This window comes from Anopheles marshallii, chromosome 3 (genome assembly GCF_943734725.1).
Source record: "Anopheles marshallii chromosome 3, idAnoMarsDA_429_01, whole genome shotgun sequence".
Lineage (NCBI taxonomy): Eukaryota > Metazoa > Arthropoda > Insecta > Diptera > Culicidae > Anopheles > Anopheles marshallii.
The window spans coordinates 62,856,368-62,873,765 of NC_071327.1; the positions used below are offsets into that span (position 1 = coordinate 62,856,368).

Below are 17,398 nucleotides of genomic sequence, written 5' to 3' on the forward strand. Positions count from 1 at the left end.
AATAGCAAGCATATTGAGATTTCAAATGAAACGATTCGATCCAAAATCACAACGGTTGTGTGGCGTTTCTGGGAATGGAGTTAATAAATACTTTCAACAAGAACCCCGGCATACGAAGCACTTCGTACCGAGTGCCTCCCATTCGGAACCGGTATCTTACTAGCGTACTTTGCGCCAACGAACAACAAAACCCAACGCTTAGCTGGCGCTGGCTGCTATTGGGGAAAATGGGGCGCCATCCATTTGCTTTCCCAAACCCGGTAAAACGTGAGAACCTTCCTTGCTCCAATCACTCAGCAGTCGGGATATGGGATGGGGGGAGGTTTTTTGGTCTCTCGGTACCAGCTTGACCCGAACGGTCTTCCATCCTGACCCCCGGGGTGAGTTGGTGGGTGTTTGTGACATTTGCCGATCATGTGCTACCATCACCAAGCGGGGCAACGGTGGTGGTGGGCCGTTCTCTCCGGCCGTCTTAAGATCGACGCGGTTCCACCTTTTGCGACATCGAGTTGAGCACTCTTTGGTTATCGATCGTCCGGAAGCAGCGGATGTAGTTGCGGATTTCGTTCTCATTTTTCGGCGATGGTGGATCGAGCACTGCAAAAGCGAGACGGGAAAGGGGGGTAGGTCAAACTTGTGCGGGGTTGTGTGGGTGTGCCCAACACGGGCACACAACGGGCCCATGCTTACCAAGGTGGCGTGATCGGCAGAAGCGTACCGCACGCATCGTTTGGGCCATCATGTGCATCTTCTCGAAGTTCACCAACCCGTCCAGGCTGGTTTTGTTGCCCTCGTGGGCGAACGTCATGTCCTTGAGCAGCAGCGGCATAAAGGGAATGACTGGGGGTTGTAGCTTTCCCACCGACATGCTAAAAATAGATAAATAAATTAATATTAGTACCTAGAACCGAAGCCTTGCGAAGTGTAGTGTATCCGCAATGGAAAAAAAACCTTCAAACGATTTCATTTTAGTGTTCGTAACACGTTCTTCCTCTTTTTTTATAACGAATACTAAGAACTCATCCGACGGAACACAGCACCTTCGGTAAACCTATTTAACAATTCTCTCGCTGGTCCCCTTTTTCGGTGCGGTTTTGTTTTTCGTTTTCCCACCTAACAGTCTAACTGACGAGCGAGCCCTGCAGGGAAGTGTTTGATCCCCTTGAAGGGTGCAAAGAAATTGACTGGTCCAATCTAAGTCTGAAAAGTCAAACGGCGTGTCGGTGCGTCGGAGAAAATAACAAAAAAACACACACAAACTTTTGCCTAACGAACTTTTTCCAATTTTCAACCTCCAATATCGCGTTGGCGTATCGGTTCCAAACGCACCGATTGTAGCAAGGTGGGTTAGCCATATTGCTTTTATGCGATACCACCCCCCCCCCCCCCCCCCCCCTTCGGGGTTTTGTGTACGTTATCATAACCACCGGAAGTCAATCCATCGACAGTTTTTTTGTTTTGTTTTATTTTTCATCGCCATCGGAAGTTTCCTAACCTTACGTGATGGAGAGCTTTTGCTTTTGCTTGCTTGGAGAGAGAGAGAGAGGTGATGGAGAGCTTTTGCTGCCAAAAGTTCCACTCCTTCACAAGGCGGGGGGAGGTTTTGGTGATGGAGTGTGATGATTGTGATCAATTTTCTACCATTGGCGCAAAGGGTAGTAAGTTCCATCGGGTCTGCAGAAGGTTCCCGCTCGGTCACGTGCTGATGCTTCCGCACCACCGCGTGACGATGCTGTCACACGCCGGTCGTCGAGCTGCAAATCCCACCGGCGGAAGTGTTATTTAAACTTCTGATGAGACACCTTTTACGAGGTTTTCGTACGGGCAAGATTAAGCTATTATCACATGATCTGTGCCCGTGTTTGCATCCCGGTGTGGTCGTGTGCCGAGCACATTTCTCAGGTGGTGCTGTGGTTTGGTGATGTATGTGGGTACACACCGCAAGGAACGGACCGCTTCCCAGGGCAGGACAGACACGGAGCGGTGGATTTAATTTGATTTTCAATCTTTGCCTTTTAACTGGATTTGGGAAACGGACGACCGAAGCCTTACGATACGGAGAAGATGGTGCGGAAAGAGATTGGCGTGAAGTTCCAACGTCAAAAGGTGTGGGAAATCACTCCACATCCGCGAATCCTTGCTCTCAAAATGGATGCTTACCGAGCACGAGAAGATTCAAATATGTCTTCGCTGCTCGCCCTAATCCACACCCCAAGCTTGTGTGTGTGTGTGGAAAATGCTGCTCGATTTTCCAATCACCCCTTTAAGAATGGAGAAATGGCAGCACATACCCAGCGCCTCCTGTTGCCGGGGACACCGGAGACCGGTTCAATTCATCAACCTGACACCCAGCAGAATTCGTTTCGGTCACGGCAATAGAAAGGACGTTTGGAGGAGATTGATAGCGCGTGGGATGGCAGCCAAAAAAAGAAAGTCACGTAAACAACGAACGAATTGATTTTCACACGACACGAACACGCCCGTCTGTTCGGAAGTCATCCGGCTTGCTGTGCGCACACCGATGGTTGTGGAGCATCGTAGAAACCCACACCAGATTAGATCCATCAGCGAGTGTTGGATGGTTGCGGTATTCTCTTTGTGATGTCCATCTCGTACAGGGTGGCATCTTTATTGGAATTGAATTATTTGAAACCAAGACATTTTCAGAACACCGCACCCAACACTGCGCGGGACTTGAAAGCATCGCCGAATATCCGATCAGCAGTGTGTGGGCGGATTTCGGCAGTAGTTACCTGACGACGGCCATAAATCTTCCAACGACTCGGGTCACTTACCGATACGCACGATGGTTACGGCTCGGATCAATCAGTGCCTCGTACTCGGTGAACAGCTTCCGGAACTTGGACGGTAGTTTGTCCCACGTCATCGATAGCCGCGAGACGGCCGTGTTCGAGAGACCCATCACGATGGCAAAGAATGCGTTCAGGTTCTGGTACTCCTTGCAGCTGAAACGGAACGGAACCAGGCGGAAGGGGAGTGAGTACGGTTGGGGGAGCGGTTTGGAACTCTAACCGGCGCTACTTACAATGCCGCTAGTTTGATGAACTTTTTCACCAGTGACATCCGTTTGGTGAGATTCGTCGTTGATACAATCTCCGTCACTACCCAGTACTGGATCTCGTTGAATCGTCTGATAAAAACGTCCAAATTTGAGGTGATCTAGAAGAAAAGTGAAAAAAAAAAAAATTAGAAATGGGAAATTTCATTCCTTTCAAGGATTTGAATCCGAGTCAAAGAGTTAGAATGAAGATTTAACTCTTTAACTCAATCTTAAAGATTTCAGCCATTTTAAGTAAACGGCTAAGTAGAGAAGAGGAGGAAGATGAGGAGGAGGAGGAGGAGGAGGAGACGAAGGGGGGAGGGGGGTGGAGTGTTACCTTTGGAACCTAGGATTTAACCAGGATTTAAATCTTCACGACGAACTTCAACTCACTGTTGATATTGTAAGTTAACTCTTGTGTGAGTTAACTCGGGATTTAACTCTACACGACGACCTTCAACTCATTTGAATCGGTGCTAGTGGGTTATTCTGTTAAATCACTAGTTAACACATGAATGAAATCGTGAATTGAGGTACACTGTGAAGAGTTGAATCTTGATTCAACTCACACTAGAGTTAACTCATGATTCCAACCGTGAGTTGAAGGTCACCGTGAGGAGTTAAATTTCGAGTTAACTCACACAAGAGTTATCTTATGATTTCAACCCTGAGTTGAAAGTCGACTTGAAGAGTTATATCCTGAGTTAACTGACACCAGAGTCATCATATGATTTCAAACCTGAGTTGAAGGTAGCCGTGAAGAGTTAAATCTCGAGTTAACTCACACAAGAGTTAGCTTGTGATTTCAATCATAAGATGAAGGTCGCGGTTAAGATTTAAATCCCGAGACAAGAGTTGATTCACGATTTAAATCGTGAGTTGAAGGTCACCGTTAAAAGTCAAATCCCGAGTCAACTCAAACAAGAGTTAGCTTATGATTTCTATCATGAGATGAAGGTCCTGGTGAAGATTTAAATCCCGAGACAAGAGTTGATTCACGATTTAAATCGTGAGTTGAAGGTCACCGTTAAAAGTCAAATCCCGAGTCAACTCAAACAAGAGTTAGCTTATGATTTCTATCATGAGATGAAGGTCCTGGTGAAGAGTTAAATCCCGAGTTAACTCACAGAAGAGTTATCTTATGATTTCAGCCATGAGTTGAAAGTCGGCTTGAAGAATCGAATCTCGAGTTAACTCACACAAGAGTCATAATATGATTTCAAACATAAGTTGAAGGTCACCGTTAAAAGTTGAATTCCGAGTTAACTCACACTTGAGTTAATTCTCGATTTAAATCGTGAGATGAAGACCGCGGTGAAAAGTTAAATCTTAATTGTTTTGCAAGACTTAACTTTGTGAATGAATTAAATCGCAAAGGTTTATAAACATTCTACTTGAAAATTTTAGTAAACTCACTCCTTAGAAAGATTTAAATAATTAATTCCTTCTGAATCATTGTGAACATCACTAAATAAATTAATAAAGAAAAGTTGTTGCGACGGATGAAAGCTCCCTCAAGTTTAAGGTGACCACCTTAAAACCAATTTCCGCACGCCCTACGCCCGTCCAATTAGAGTAAGCAGAGAGAAATTGATGTGGGAGTCTCCTAAAACCCTAACCAGCGAATGTCACACTCTTCCGCCGTATCATCGCAAGCTCACCCACAGAACAAAGCGACGGTGGTCTTTGTCGAAGAACGGACGACCTACGAAAATATTTTCAATTTCAGCTTTCGGTGGCTTCCGCCTCCACACCAAAGAATTCGTGGAAGTTCTCCCTTTTTGTTCCCGAAGGGAAACATTCTTCCCTCGTGGTCCTTCCCCTGCAACGAGGTCAATAGGCGAGCCCAATTAAATACGGAACCCAACGCGGGAAAGCGAACGACGCTAGCGAAAAAGGAAAGCGCTTCAAATGCAGTACTTATTTCGATCCGATCCAATTTCTATTACGACGCCCAGCATAGCAGCTTTTGAGGGGCGAACGAAAAACGGGGGCAAAACACATTAGCGGGAAGAAAAGCTAAAAAGGTGCATGCCGGGCCGTTTTTCGCCACACGCGAATCGAAAAGCACAATAATGATTGTAATGAAGCTTTTATTGGCTTCGTTTGCTGAAAATGGGCGGCGAGGTATTTGATTTGATTTGTGGGTCGATTGGTTCATTGAACGGCCAGGTGAAGGTAAACAATGTCTGTGTTTGAGGCTTTGGGTGAGATTTTTTTTGTGCTCCTGCTGGAGATGGTCCGATTGGTCATTGAACTGTTTCTTGTCTAAATCGAAAAGGAAGATGCGATTCAATCCAAGACTTTCGGTGTGTTAAACCACATTCTTTAATAGAACACCCCACCATCGTCAACACAATTGGAAGTAGTTAAGCGATTAATGGTAATTATGCTTACTTTACAAACATCAACCGCATCAGTCAAATTCTTCACCAGCATTTTTCTTTACAGCTGCTTTAACCACAACCACGTCAAGGTTGTGGAGCCCCTGCAAATTTTTGGCACTACTTTAATGCGCGTTCTTAGACATTCGCTCTATAAACGTTCTTGGCAAACGTTAAATACAACCAGAAACATAAAAATAAATATTAAAAAAAAAAACCATTAAGCCACACTCTTGCACACTCTGGCACATTCTAACCCCGAGGCGGTTTGAGTTTTATCCACAATGAAGACTTCGCTGGAAGTCTTCCTGGAGATCTGTTTCTCTTCACGTGCCACGAGTGTGCAGCCTTCCACACCTGGTAAGCTTATCGCCCACTTCTCGTGGGGGGTTTTTTGTACCCCCCCCTTCCTTTCGTTGAGTGGAATTTCGAGAGTTAATATTAATGGTAAAGTTTTGTCGGTAAAGCGGCTTACTTTCACGCCTAGGCGCTGGTTTTTGTTGCTCCGAAGGATGGGGGGAAAATGAAGGAACGAAGGAATTTCCACACCTTTTCCACGTGTCGGGAAATTCGGTAAAAGCGTATGGGTTTGTCTTTGGTATCAGCGTTGTCTTTCCCGGTCGACGGTTGCGATGAAAAGATAAACAAATTTGCACCGAAGAGCAAACAATCAACTTGACAAAAAAAAAGGATTCCAAACATGGGCTCAAAGTCGTGAAGTTGCTGGTTCGTAGTTATTTTGTTTCGCTTTTCTCATTCTATATTAGCAAAAGAAAGTACAAATAGGATTTTTTAACTAATAAAGAAGTAGAAACTAGAGTTGTTTAATGGATCTTTTATTTAAAGAGAAGTTATTCAAATCAGTAGTCGGCTCGTAGAAGATTCATGAATCCTCGAACATTAATGAATCCCCAACATTGATAGCTCTTAAAAGATTCATGACTCTTCGAGATTCATAAATCACTCTTGAATCCTGATTTTATAATTTTTATTGTTTGTGCTTCTGAAATAGGTATTTTTGTACAGATGTACAGTTGTACAACTTTTATCGTGCAGAAAGGTTTGAACAAATATAATTTTAGAATTTGTTTGGTGAATATTAATTCTGGATAATTTAGTTCAACATTTTTAACAGTGCTTATATTTGTTTTATCTCTATAAAAAAACCTGTTTCAGTTTTGCTTCTGAAATAGGATTTTTTTAATAAAAATAGATAAAAATAAATCTTAAATTAATAAATTAACAGAACAAAAATAATCTTAAAATCGTGCTTCCGGAGAGATTCATGAATCTTTGAACCTTTCAGGAATCATGAATGAAGGATTAGAGGATTTATAAATCTTTAGAACAGAGATTTAGATTCAAATTCATTAATTCAATTCCAAGATAAATTCAGGTTCATGAATTTGAATCTGATTTTCCCAACACTAGGAGGGACATAATATTTCCGAGGGTGCGCCTGGTTGTTGAAGGAAGAGTAGTGTTTTCTTATTATAAAATTCATTAAATAGTGTCAATAAAATGTAAAATAAAAACTTTTTATGTAAAAAATCATGAAATCTTACTGAGGAACCTAGCTGAAGAAATCAATCCACAGATATATACAGACGTGGAGAAAACTCCCTTAGCGAGATAATGGAGTCGCTTGTCCGTGTACGATTTCATTCCTGTTGTGACTATGTATTTTGGGGCAGCCTTGTGGATTATTGGTTGCGGCGTTGGTCGTCACACGACAGGAGCGTTCCAAAATCCCATTCGGACCTATCCCCTCGTACGCCAGACTGACTATCCAGCTAGGAATAAATTAAGTCAAAGAAAGCCATAACTGGCAGGCCTAGATCTTTTGATGTTGTTATGCCCAAGGAGAAGAATAGAAGCAGTGTATAGAATGCTGATCCCTATGCTCACACCTGCGTTTCGATAAGGAAACTTTAAATTGTTTACAGAAGTTAAAGCTAATTTACTAACAAAAGCTCAACAATCCCGTCGAGTACGAGCGATCGCGATAACGCGCACGACATTCACGCCCGCAACCAGCAAGCTTTACACCAAAACCAACGGCGCGCACCAAATGCTCAAGGCGTGCGGCCGAGCTTTTTCTAAAATGGCGATCTGCCACCGTTCTCGGTCACGTTGCGCGATGAAACAAAACAACAAAAAAAAACGATGCACCACGTAGCGGGTTGCAGTGCCACACACACACACACACACACACACACACACACACACACACACGCGCTGCGCCTGTGACTCAGCGCAACTTTGCAGCCGAATATGGAAAGCGAAAATACGCGGGGGGGATGAGTTGGTGCGGTGGGGTCGGAGGTTGGAAATGCATCACACAGAACACGTTTCTGTGCTGCTCGGCACTTCCAGCATCGCATCTGCAGGCATCTCCAACTGCTCGCACTGCAATGGTGCGCAAACACGCACACAACGATGCAGAGTTGCACTGGTGCACTTTGTCAAGGTCAGCTTCATCCGCCCCCTCTACCCCTTCCTTCAGTGGGGGGTGGGGTGGGGGGTGAGTTTGTTGCAGTGTCACGGCACCGATGAGATGTTTAGTTGCACACACTGCCATCCCCCCCTTTCGCCGTTTGCCTCCCCCCCCCCCCCCCCTCCCCCTGCACAGTGTAGCAGGAAGGGGCAAGTTGTGGAGCTTTCACCCCTCCTTCACTGCACCCGGTTCTGCCTGCCCGATTGTATGGCCGACCAAGCACGTGTGTTGCTGGTGTTCGTGGTGCGTGGTGCGGCCGATTCTAATGCGTTGCGATGCAGCAAAGAGCACCGCGTATTAGACGCCCGTCAGTCGTCACGGTGGTGGTGGTGTTGGTAGTACACGGTGTAGTACACTGCGCTGGAGAAGCTATCACGCTGCTCCCGTCGGTTTTTAGAACGCGCACATTCTCGCTGTACACTCTCGCGTGTGCGACAACGGCCCTCCCCCCCCCACCCCCCTTCAGGGGGATGCATCATTAGCCCTCTCGCACACTCGCGCTCGGTCTCTCGCGGCCGTTCGCTAAACGATTAGGGAGATGCGATGATCGATGCGAATGTGGCTGAGTTAGTGTTTAGCGTTGGCTGTCGCGAATCACTTGCAGCATTGTGCACGGGCCCAGTTTGCGAGGAAGCAAACAGATCTTACGCTCCCGTGTGTACGGTGCGTGTGTTTTTGCGGCGGCCATACCCGGCCCCGGTGTACCTCGCGCAGTGTGGCGTTTTCCTTTCAGCTGGATGGAGCTGCCGGCATGTGTGAGTGAGCGCCGCTTTCGGGGAAGGCAGTTTGGCGTCGAAATTTTCGGTTAATCATAAGTGCACCGCGAAGGCGCCCGCCCCGTTAGTGGTGCAGGACCAAGGTCAAAGAAGCGCTCGCACGACGGGCTGCCCGTGTGCGCGTGTGTGTGTTAGTGAATGTGAATGCATTCTTGGCCCAACGGGGGGTTTGCGTTATCAGTTGGTACCAGGAAGCGCGGTGCAGCGGTTGAAGCGGACAACCAGCACAAACGCAGCCCATTGTGATCAATCGCGGCGGATACAAGGTTGGCCGACATATGGCCGACGGCACCCGAAGGGTGTCTTCTTCAACGGGCGCCATTTGCCGTTCGTCGTCGTCGTGGTCGAACGATAGGGCTACCACCCTACGCAAACTAGCACACTAGCTCCCAGTGTCTCATCTCGTTGCCAATTCAATTCTATTCTAACACACCATCGGGCGGCTGCAGGGCAAGAGAATCTTGTAGGAATAATTAGCCCCGTCTCACTGCATACCTCCCCCCCACCTCCCCATCCCCCTCCCAACCATTGGAAAAGGCACCAAGAAGGCATGCGAAGGTAAAAATGGCACGTGTCCCTACCTCCTCCCCGCCGGCACCCCGGCCGCCCACCCCCCCCCCACCGCCCCGGTGGCGCCCATTGTTGTGGGAAGCGCTTGAGGTTTAGAACCTTCCCACCCCTTCCCACCTTTTGTTTCCATCGATATGTGTGTGTGTGCACCCATTCGCCATCACAGCCGATCCGACCATGTGACTTTTCCCAAGATATCGGTTACTGGAGCTAAGGAACGGTTGGCGAAAATGAATCTGTTTGCGTTTGGCGGTAAACGGAGGGTTGGCCGGGCTGGCCTGTACCAAGTACAGCTCCATCGCTCGCATCACCCGATCGTGCGTGCTTCAAACGGGCACGGGGGGTGGCCGTTCTTGAGATGCACTATCAGATAAGAGGGGTTTTGTTTTTTGGGGGGGAGGGTGGGTCAGTGGTACAGTGTGCATCCCCCGGTCCCCCCCTGAGGGTGTACCCGATTGCATAAGTGCGCACGACGGTGCGCCTCACGGTCAAGACGCGTGGAGCCGTGTGTGGTTTAGAGTTTTGTTCTTGTTCTCGACATGATTCCCTTCGACCCATCATCCCACAACTCCCCGTGCTCTCAAGCACTCTCTGCCCGCGCGTGTGTGTGTGGTGCTCTTTCTGGTTTACCGATGATGGCGACTGCAACCAGCGACGACGCTGGCGATGACAGAACAGGCGAGCCCCGCGTGTGTGTTGTGCCGCAGCTTTTGCAAAGAACTATGTCAAGGCATTCTTTGGCCGCAAATGGTGAAGCCAAACGTGCGCGTACGTGCGAGTGAGTGAGCGGGAGCGTTCTTTGGTGTGCACACTCGATCGCAGCCGATCATTAGCGAGATAGTGCAGTGCAGTGCTGAAGAATACTAATGCACGATCGGGCTCCGGGCTAGCCGGATCTATCTTGTGCTGACCGTTCGGGGCGTAGAAGGAAAGCAAGCATTGGACGTTCTAAAAGAAGAAAGTGGCACATCCTTTACGCACGTGCCAAAACGGAAAACTAGATCGCATCGTTTCGAGTTGCAAGTAGCTCAGTGCGTTTAGGTGTTCGGCGAGTGTAGCGTTTTTTTCCTTTTCCTCTCCGCTCTAGCACATACAAGCATCGTGTGACATTTGCGCTTGGCCGACTACCAAACATGGATGTTGCACCGTCCATGGTGCAGCGGTCCGGCGATAAGCTGATAGTGCGGCGGGTGGTGAGCGGTGAGCAGGTCCACCTTAGCGAGCAGCAGCCCACCGTCGTCCAGCCGGACGACGGTGAGTCCACCGACCGGCAGCAGCTGCTCGACGGTTGGCGCCGGTTTTCCACCGATGCGTCCACCGCCCTCACCAGCTACGACGACCAGCTGACCGACGGCGAAGGCACCCAACCGGGCCCATCGATCAAGGCGGACGACGAGCGCGAACCGCCGCTGCCGCAGTGCAAGATCAAGCGCAACTACTCGTGCAGCCGGTGCACCTACTTCACGCAGAACCCGCGCAAATATCTAACCCACCTGCGCGACACGCACGGCGAGAAGATCGTGATCAATGAGTGCAAGCGGTGCCTGTACGCGTCCCGCCACTACCAGAAGCTGGTGCGGCACATGAAGATGGTGCACGGGTCCGTGGACGGCATTCGGAAGTCGGCGTTCGGGTCGAGCCGGCGGCGCGTGCAGAAAAGCTACGGCCAGGTACACCACGGCCAGGTGCTACCGGGCGGGCCATCGAAACTGTCGCGCGCGGAAGCGACCCAGCTGACCAACGCGTACGTGCAACAGCTGGTGGCGTCCGGGTTACCGAAGCTGCTGGAGGAGATCGAAAAATCTGCCGCCGGTGCATCGCTTGCAGGTGAGTGGCCACGGGAAAAGACTCTTACCGTAGGAGATCTCGGAGCGAGTATCTCGGTGTACATGGATATGCTTTCGTTACAGCAGCGACCTACTCTCGAGACAATCAAATGATCAAGGTGGAGATGGATCAGTTAAAGCAATCAATGCCATATTCCGCTGATGAGGTAAGATCCCGTCTGTCCTGCCATCGCTTAAGTGGCTATCTTCGCTGATGAGTGTCTTCTACCTCCCATTCCAGACCGTCCAAGAGGCTAGCGAACGCGACGGGATAGAGAGCAACCCGTCGGAAGATGCCATTCCAGTGTCCAAGAAACGATCCCGCCCAATTCCCAAACTGATCCCACTGAACATGTCCATATCCGGCACATCTTCCTCTGCGCCGCAAAAGTTTGTGAAACCGATACCGCTGTCCGCGCTGAGGGCGGAAACAAGCGACAGTGAACGGGCCGCGGACGAGTATCCGCTTAGCCTGACGAAGCACCAACCGCAGCAATCCATGACGGGCGCACACGACGACCTGGTGACCAAATGCATGTACTGCGAGCTGTCGTTTAAGCCGGTGGAAGCGCTCGCCAACCACATGAAGCTGGCGCACAGGGACGACCTGATAGCGTCCCTGCTGGCGAATACGTTCGAAGAGGCATCCGCGGACACGAAGCATGTCCCGCGCCTAACGGACGCCGAGCGTACGGCCAATGAGCTGTGGAAGCGACTGCTGGAGTGTAGTGCCGAAACCGTCCAGTCCAGCAAGTGCGCGGATAAGGAAGCGCGGCCCGGTTCCGTCTCCAACGACGAAACGGACGATGACAACCGGGAGGAACATCAGTCGCAGACGTACTGCGGTGTGGAGACGGCACCGGGCTATGGTGAGGTAACGAACCGACTACCAACCATCGAACCCGGCGGCGTCGGTGGTGGCGTCGGCGGTGCCGGACTGATGAAGAAAGTCTTCAAATGTCCGCACTGTTCGTTCTGGGCATCGACGGCGTCCCGGTTCCACGTGCACATTGTGGGCCACCTGAACAAAAAACCGTTCGAGTGTTCGCTGTGTGCGTATCGGTCGAACTGGCGCTGGGACATCACGAAGCACATACGCCTGAAGACGATACGGGATCCGAACCACAAAAATGCGGGCGTCCTGATGAACGACGAGACGGGCCGAAGGAACTACACCAAGTACAACAAATACATCGCACTCATGCAGATCACGGACAAGTAGCGAAGGGGTGGGGTTGCCGGGGGGGGGGGGGGAGGGGAATTGGAGCAGGACAGCTAAAGCGATTGATGGATGTTAATATAGGATCTCTTGCGTTTGAAGCCATATACGACGCTCTGGTGTAATCCTTTTATCTCCGTCCGCTTCCGGTGCGGGTCTTTGAAATAGTGTCCCTGGCACCGGTGATACGCGAGGCTAGAGAAATGGGGATGGAAGTCGTAACCAGCTTATTGCCTGGAAAGGATGGCAAAGACATACAACACCACTGCAGGCCGGCGTCCTGCAGCAGGATCGCTTTACGGACTTCTGGCAGCCAGAATATGGCTCGCGATACTTGGTCTGCGGGCAGGACTTGAACTGGAGGTTTGGCTGAATGTTTGTTTCTGGTAATATTATTCCAAATTTACATTATTGGAAGTAAGGGCTCCTTCCTGTTCTTAAGCACAAGAGGCAATATATTGCATTCCCACCAGTGTCAAGTCCAACCACGTCCAACATCGAAAAAGTCTAAAGCACTATGAAGGCGCTAGTCGATGAGCCGGTTCCCAGACATCATGCAATCAATTCTGCGAAACATTCTCAACGCGCTCGGATGAACATGAACCTTTACTTCGGACGGAACGGCTGTCCGTACTTTCCGGCGACCTCCCGCACTTGGTTTTGCTTGAACCGTGAAATTTGAATGTGATGTTTGAGTGACTTTTACAGTGGACCTGTCCGTGTTCCATCTGTTTTCTTCCGTATTTCCCACCTTCCTCCCTCTCCTACCCACCGATATCAAATCCGTCCCTTACAGAGCACATTCCGGTTGGGGACAGCCAGACGGATAGGTTGTTGGTTTTTTTTTGTTGTTGTTGCTCTTCTTCTGTTTAGTATGATTATTTTGGACATCGTACCCATCGTTTCGCATTACACCAATCGTTACCAGTAAAATGCGCTTTATTAGAGTAATCATTTTGAAGGTGCGCTGTCATCAGATACAGGCACCGGGGCATACGGTATTTAGATGGATAGCGACACGGACGAGCATGCAGACGTACACGTACACAACCACGTTTAATACTACCCTCTAATATGCACCGTTCGGCAATATGGTTGCGTACCCAACAGATCAGAACAGGTTGAGTAGGAGTACAATTATAAGACAGCTGGAGGCATTACCACAACTAAATAATAATTGTTCTAGGAAGGTTGGGAAGAATCTCATGCTTAATTTATACACGATTCGCTATGATAGTTTTAATCATGCTCTTTTTTTTAACATTATGGGTACAACACTAAAAATATAGACATAATTGAGGAGTTTAAACATTCGCCCGCCGTTTGTTCTTCAGAGAACATCCGAAAACAAGCTACAGCGCAGTAAACTAGATTTGTGTAGGAACATTGCATACATTTGGGCGGTGAGTGATCGACATTATTACTACGGAAACTACGGCAACTACCTGAGGTTACTATCAGCCACAACTCGGAGGTTAAGTCGGAGTTAACCTGAACAAAAGCTCGATGAGCAAAAGAATGTAGTTCTTAACACTCAACAAAGCCACGAAGAAAAAGGGATTGTATACATTCAGGCGCTGCGCACCACACCATGTAACCCAGCAGATTTACGGTGGGAAAAACACCCCAATGCCCAAAGAGCAAATAATAAATGAAATGGAAAAGGGTACCCCCGTGCTGTAAGTTATCGTCGTGTCGTGTCGCAACCATCAAGCAAAGTCCTTTAAAAGCACTAACTCCTGCGATAGCATCATCTTCACCTTCAATGGGCAGAATATAATTAGCAGTACAGCATTTGCTCTCCCAACCTAACCGCACAACAGGCAGCTTGAAACATTTCGTACGGCCATTTTCATTAGCGTAATAGGTTCGAAGACCATCCGTATTGCGCGGGGAGAGCTTTTCTTCACTCACCGTACCCGTGCCAAAGGTTATTACGGTTGGTGCACTTAAGCTGTGCAGTGTTGACTCACTAGTGCAGTTGGAAGAAAGAAAGAAAGAGCCGTTCTGAGTCGGTTTTTTTTTTCTCTCCAAACCATTTTCATTCAAAGGTGCTTCGGTGGCTCAAATTTCTCACTGCAAGCTGGTGGAAACTTTTCGAAGGGGGAGACTCTTTACATCAACTTTTACCGTAAGCAGTTTTTGCGTGTTGAGACTTTCCGAACTTCAATCGACAGTTCGCATATCGCATTCTTTGATTACCCCTTAATCCATCAGCGTCAGCTAGAGTGAATGCAATAAATCCAAAAGGTGTTGGAAGCGTCCGTGCGCTCCCCGTCCCACAAACAAAACCATGCAAATACTCGAACGTTCTGCTGTGGCACAGCAGAAAGCAAAGCAATAACTCACTTCCAAGTGCAATTCACGCCCGTCTGTCAGTGGCAGTGCGCTTACCGGTTGCACACGATGCAACCGGACCAAGAACCGTGCTTGTTCGGGTGCTTTTTTGCTGTTGTTGTTGTATGGTCTTCAGAAAAAAAGAAGACTCCTTCCTTACCGACAACTGTTTCCGGAAGGAGTAAAACGTATGTCTGTACATTTATTTGCAGCTTAACGCAAGCACAAACCAGCGCACGGAATGATTTCTTATCCGGATATCATTTTTCAAACCCCACTCTTTACAGCTGGGAAACTGGGTTAAGACGTCTCGTGTGCTCGGATGCATTTCAGCAAATGGAAAACAGCACCATTGAGGTGTGGAGATAAGATATTGGATGACGGGGAGTAAGAGAACTCCAGGGTGGAAGAACGTAGGAGTAGTCCACCAGGTAAGGTAGAAGGAATCAACTTACCTTATTGAAATGATGTCGTCCAAAGGTATGGTACAGCAGTTCGTACTCGTGCACAGCCCAGAAGAGATCCCAGTCGAACAGTGTCATATGATAGGCGACGTCCTTGGTTGATAATGCTTCAAAGTCTACGTCCGGTGCTTCGGTCGGTACCTCCTGCTCCGGTAGTGGGGTCTACCGACAGGGACAGCGAAACAAAAGGAACGATACCAGTTAGAAGTTTCTTAGGCATCAGAACCTTAGCAAAAAACACACTTACCAGCGCATCCAGATGGTCCTTGGGTGAGACGAAAATTCGTCCATTCAAGCTGAGTGCCGTCGGTACGCTGACATCGTTGTCCTTAAACACGACACGCTCGCCGCTCGATTTCACCTCGACCAGCAGCAAATCCTCCGGCAGTCGGGCGATCTGCAGCTTGTCGGCGGCACAGGCCTTAATTACCTCGGCCGTGGTGGCCATCGGGAAGCGCAGGGTACAGTACGTATGATCGGCGCAGTACACACGGAATATTACTGCAATGGGGAATGGGAATGTAGATGTTCGTGAAGAATCGGGGTTTTTTTTTTCGTTTCTCGGGTGGTGATTGATCATTTCCCCAACCAGCAAGGGAAAGTTACTCGCAAAAGGACGGGAAATGGGCAATCGAAGGGAAATAATTGCATACATATAGGCGCTAGCGGTAGGGAATGTCGGAATGAAGGTAAGAAAATTAATTACTATCGTCATCCGGGCGTATAACAGTCTTTGAGTGTGTGTTGCCACTGAACAGACAGATTGGCTGTCCGTTGGGTGGGAGCTTCCACTTCTGGGTCGCGTTCATCTGACGGTCCTCCTGGTATGGGCCAAGTGTTGCAGCAATCGATTTATCCATTTTAGCCAGCGCAAAAAAAAAAGGAGAAAAACGAGATCCAAACAACCAGAACGAGAGAGCAAACGGAGACGGTAAGGATGAAGATTTATTTTAAAGCGGCTGGCAACGTCGGTGACGGTACGGCGACACACTCACCTGATATCGGGATAATTGCGTTAGCACGTGATGTATGATACTCGCTTCCTCCTGCAGTGCCGGTTCCGCCTCCACGTCCGTAGCGAGCTCCTGCAAGTATCAAACGCAAAAACCGGCGAAGGTAAATCAGTGCCCCATCGTAATGATGAGAAAATAATGCAATTTCAGCCACCAGCCAGGACCGGGCGGGAGTTGATGGGGTCGGAAATTAGAAGAAAAACGGTACACCATGGGAGGTGCAAGCCGTCGTCAGCCGGACACGACCGGTGCCTCCGAGATGACAGCACTTCCGGACAATCCATCAGCGACTAACCGTCGGGCGTCGGGCAGAAGATGAGAATTGTTCGGAGCGCCTCGTGCAATGCTGATGTTTCATCCTTCGAGGAAGTTCTTTGCTTCCGGCACATTATTGGAGAGTGTGACATTTGTTGTTCCTCTGGTGTGCCCACAAAGTGAGCCGTGAAGAAGATGGCGGTAAGTGATTTGGAGCGTGTCATGTGTGGGTTTTGTTTTTTTTTTTTTTGGTTACGCCGACCACACAGCGTCTCGATGGGATAAGGTGTCAATCAATCAGGAAAATTATACTCTTCGTTAGCCGTGATTGCATCAATCGGTGAGGAATATATCATAAAATTGACCCAATAAATTTTCTTCGTGAAAATATCATCACATCATTGCGGTTATAAGCCTTTAAGCCAGGTGTGTCAAGCAGACAACGAAACGCCTGAAGTTATGCACTTCACGTCATTAAGTCTTTTTGCGCTTTTGGTAGTTGTATTTGCACATTTTTTTTTCTATTGCATTTAAGTGTTTTGAGATCAAATAGTTACAAAACAAAGAATTTTCACTTACCTCTATGAATTCCACTGCTAACGGGTCATCGAACACGGCATGCCGAACAGCTAGCACCCACCGTTGAATGAACTGCACCACGCGCCGTTTGCTGGTGAGGAAATATTCTTGATCCTCTTCACTAGCCTGCCGCAGGTCAATGTCCGCATCGGCATGGTAGTTGGCGGCCAGCTCGTCAATCAGCAACGGTGTCGGCATGAAGACGATGTGCGTCAACAAGAAATCATCCAGGAACGGATCATTCGGTCCCGCTTGACCACCGAGCCGGGTCTCGAGCAGGTGTTCGAGCATTTTCTGTGGCGTACCAGACATGACAGTGTATCTGGGGATGCCATGCGGAGGGGAAGAAGAGACAGTATAAAGAAAGGGCACATGAACATGGCGGAAATGACCGTTGTCTAAACTGTATTCGATTTG

The 17,398-nt window shown here is 48.6% G+C and overlaps 2 protein-coding genes across 2 annotated transcripts in view; one reads left to right on the top strand and one right to left on the bottom strand.

Moving 5' to 3' along the window:
* Positions 1-472: 472 nt before the first annotated feature.
* The window catches only part of LOC128715911 (rap guanine nucleotide exchange factor 4), an 88,735-nt gene continuing 71,809 nt past the window's right edge, over positions 473-17,398 (bottom strand). The window contains exons 13-21 of the mRNA XM_053810832.1: positions 16,982-17,303; positions 16,130-16,219; positions 15,841-15,955; positions 15,382-15,635; positions 15,126-15,296; positions 3,047-3,180; positions 2,796-2,966; positions 691-869; positions 473-597 (exon numbers count right to left, since the gene is read on the bottom strand). Coding sequence (XP_053666807.1) covers positions 473-597; positions 691-869; positions 2,796-2,966; positions 3,047-3,180; positions 15,126-15,296; positions 15,382-15,635; positions 15,841-15,955; positions 16,130-16,219; positions 16,982-17,303 — 1,561 coding nt within the window. The remainder of the gene's footprint in view (positions 598-690; positions 870-2,795; positions 2,967-3,046; positions 3,181-15,125; positions 15,297-15,381; positions 15,636-15,840; positions 15,956-16,129; positions 16,220-16,981; positions 17,304-17,398) is intronic.
* LOC128715912 (DNA-binding protein Ikaros) lies at positions 10,383-12,336 on the top strand. The gene is made up of 3 exons (XM_053810833.1): positions 10,383-11,115; positions 11,199-11,281; positions 11,356-12,336. Exons 1-3 carry the CDS (start codon positions 10,422-10,424, stop codon positions 12,334-12,336), a joined length of 1,758 nt encoding a protein of 585 aa, XP_053666808.1. The 5' UTR covers positions 10,383-10,421.

Excerpts from the sequence above, each read along its gene's own strand:
- LOC128715912 (XM_053810833.1), top strand. The coding sequence starts at position 10,422 with ATGGATGTTGCACCGTCCATGGTGCAGCGGTCCGGCGATAAGCTGATA. Across the intron at positions 11,116-11,198 it reads CGCCGGTGCATCGCTTGCAG|CAGCGACCTACTCTCGAGAC; the intron begins GTGAGTGGCCAC and ends CTTTCGTTACAG. Across the intron at positions 11,282-11,355 it reads TGCCATATTCCGCTGATGAG|ACCGTCCAAGAGGCTAGCGA; the intron begins GTAAGATCCCGT and ends CTCCCATTCCAG.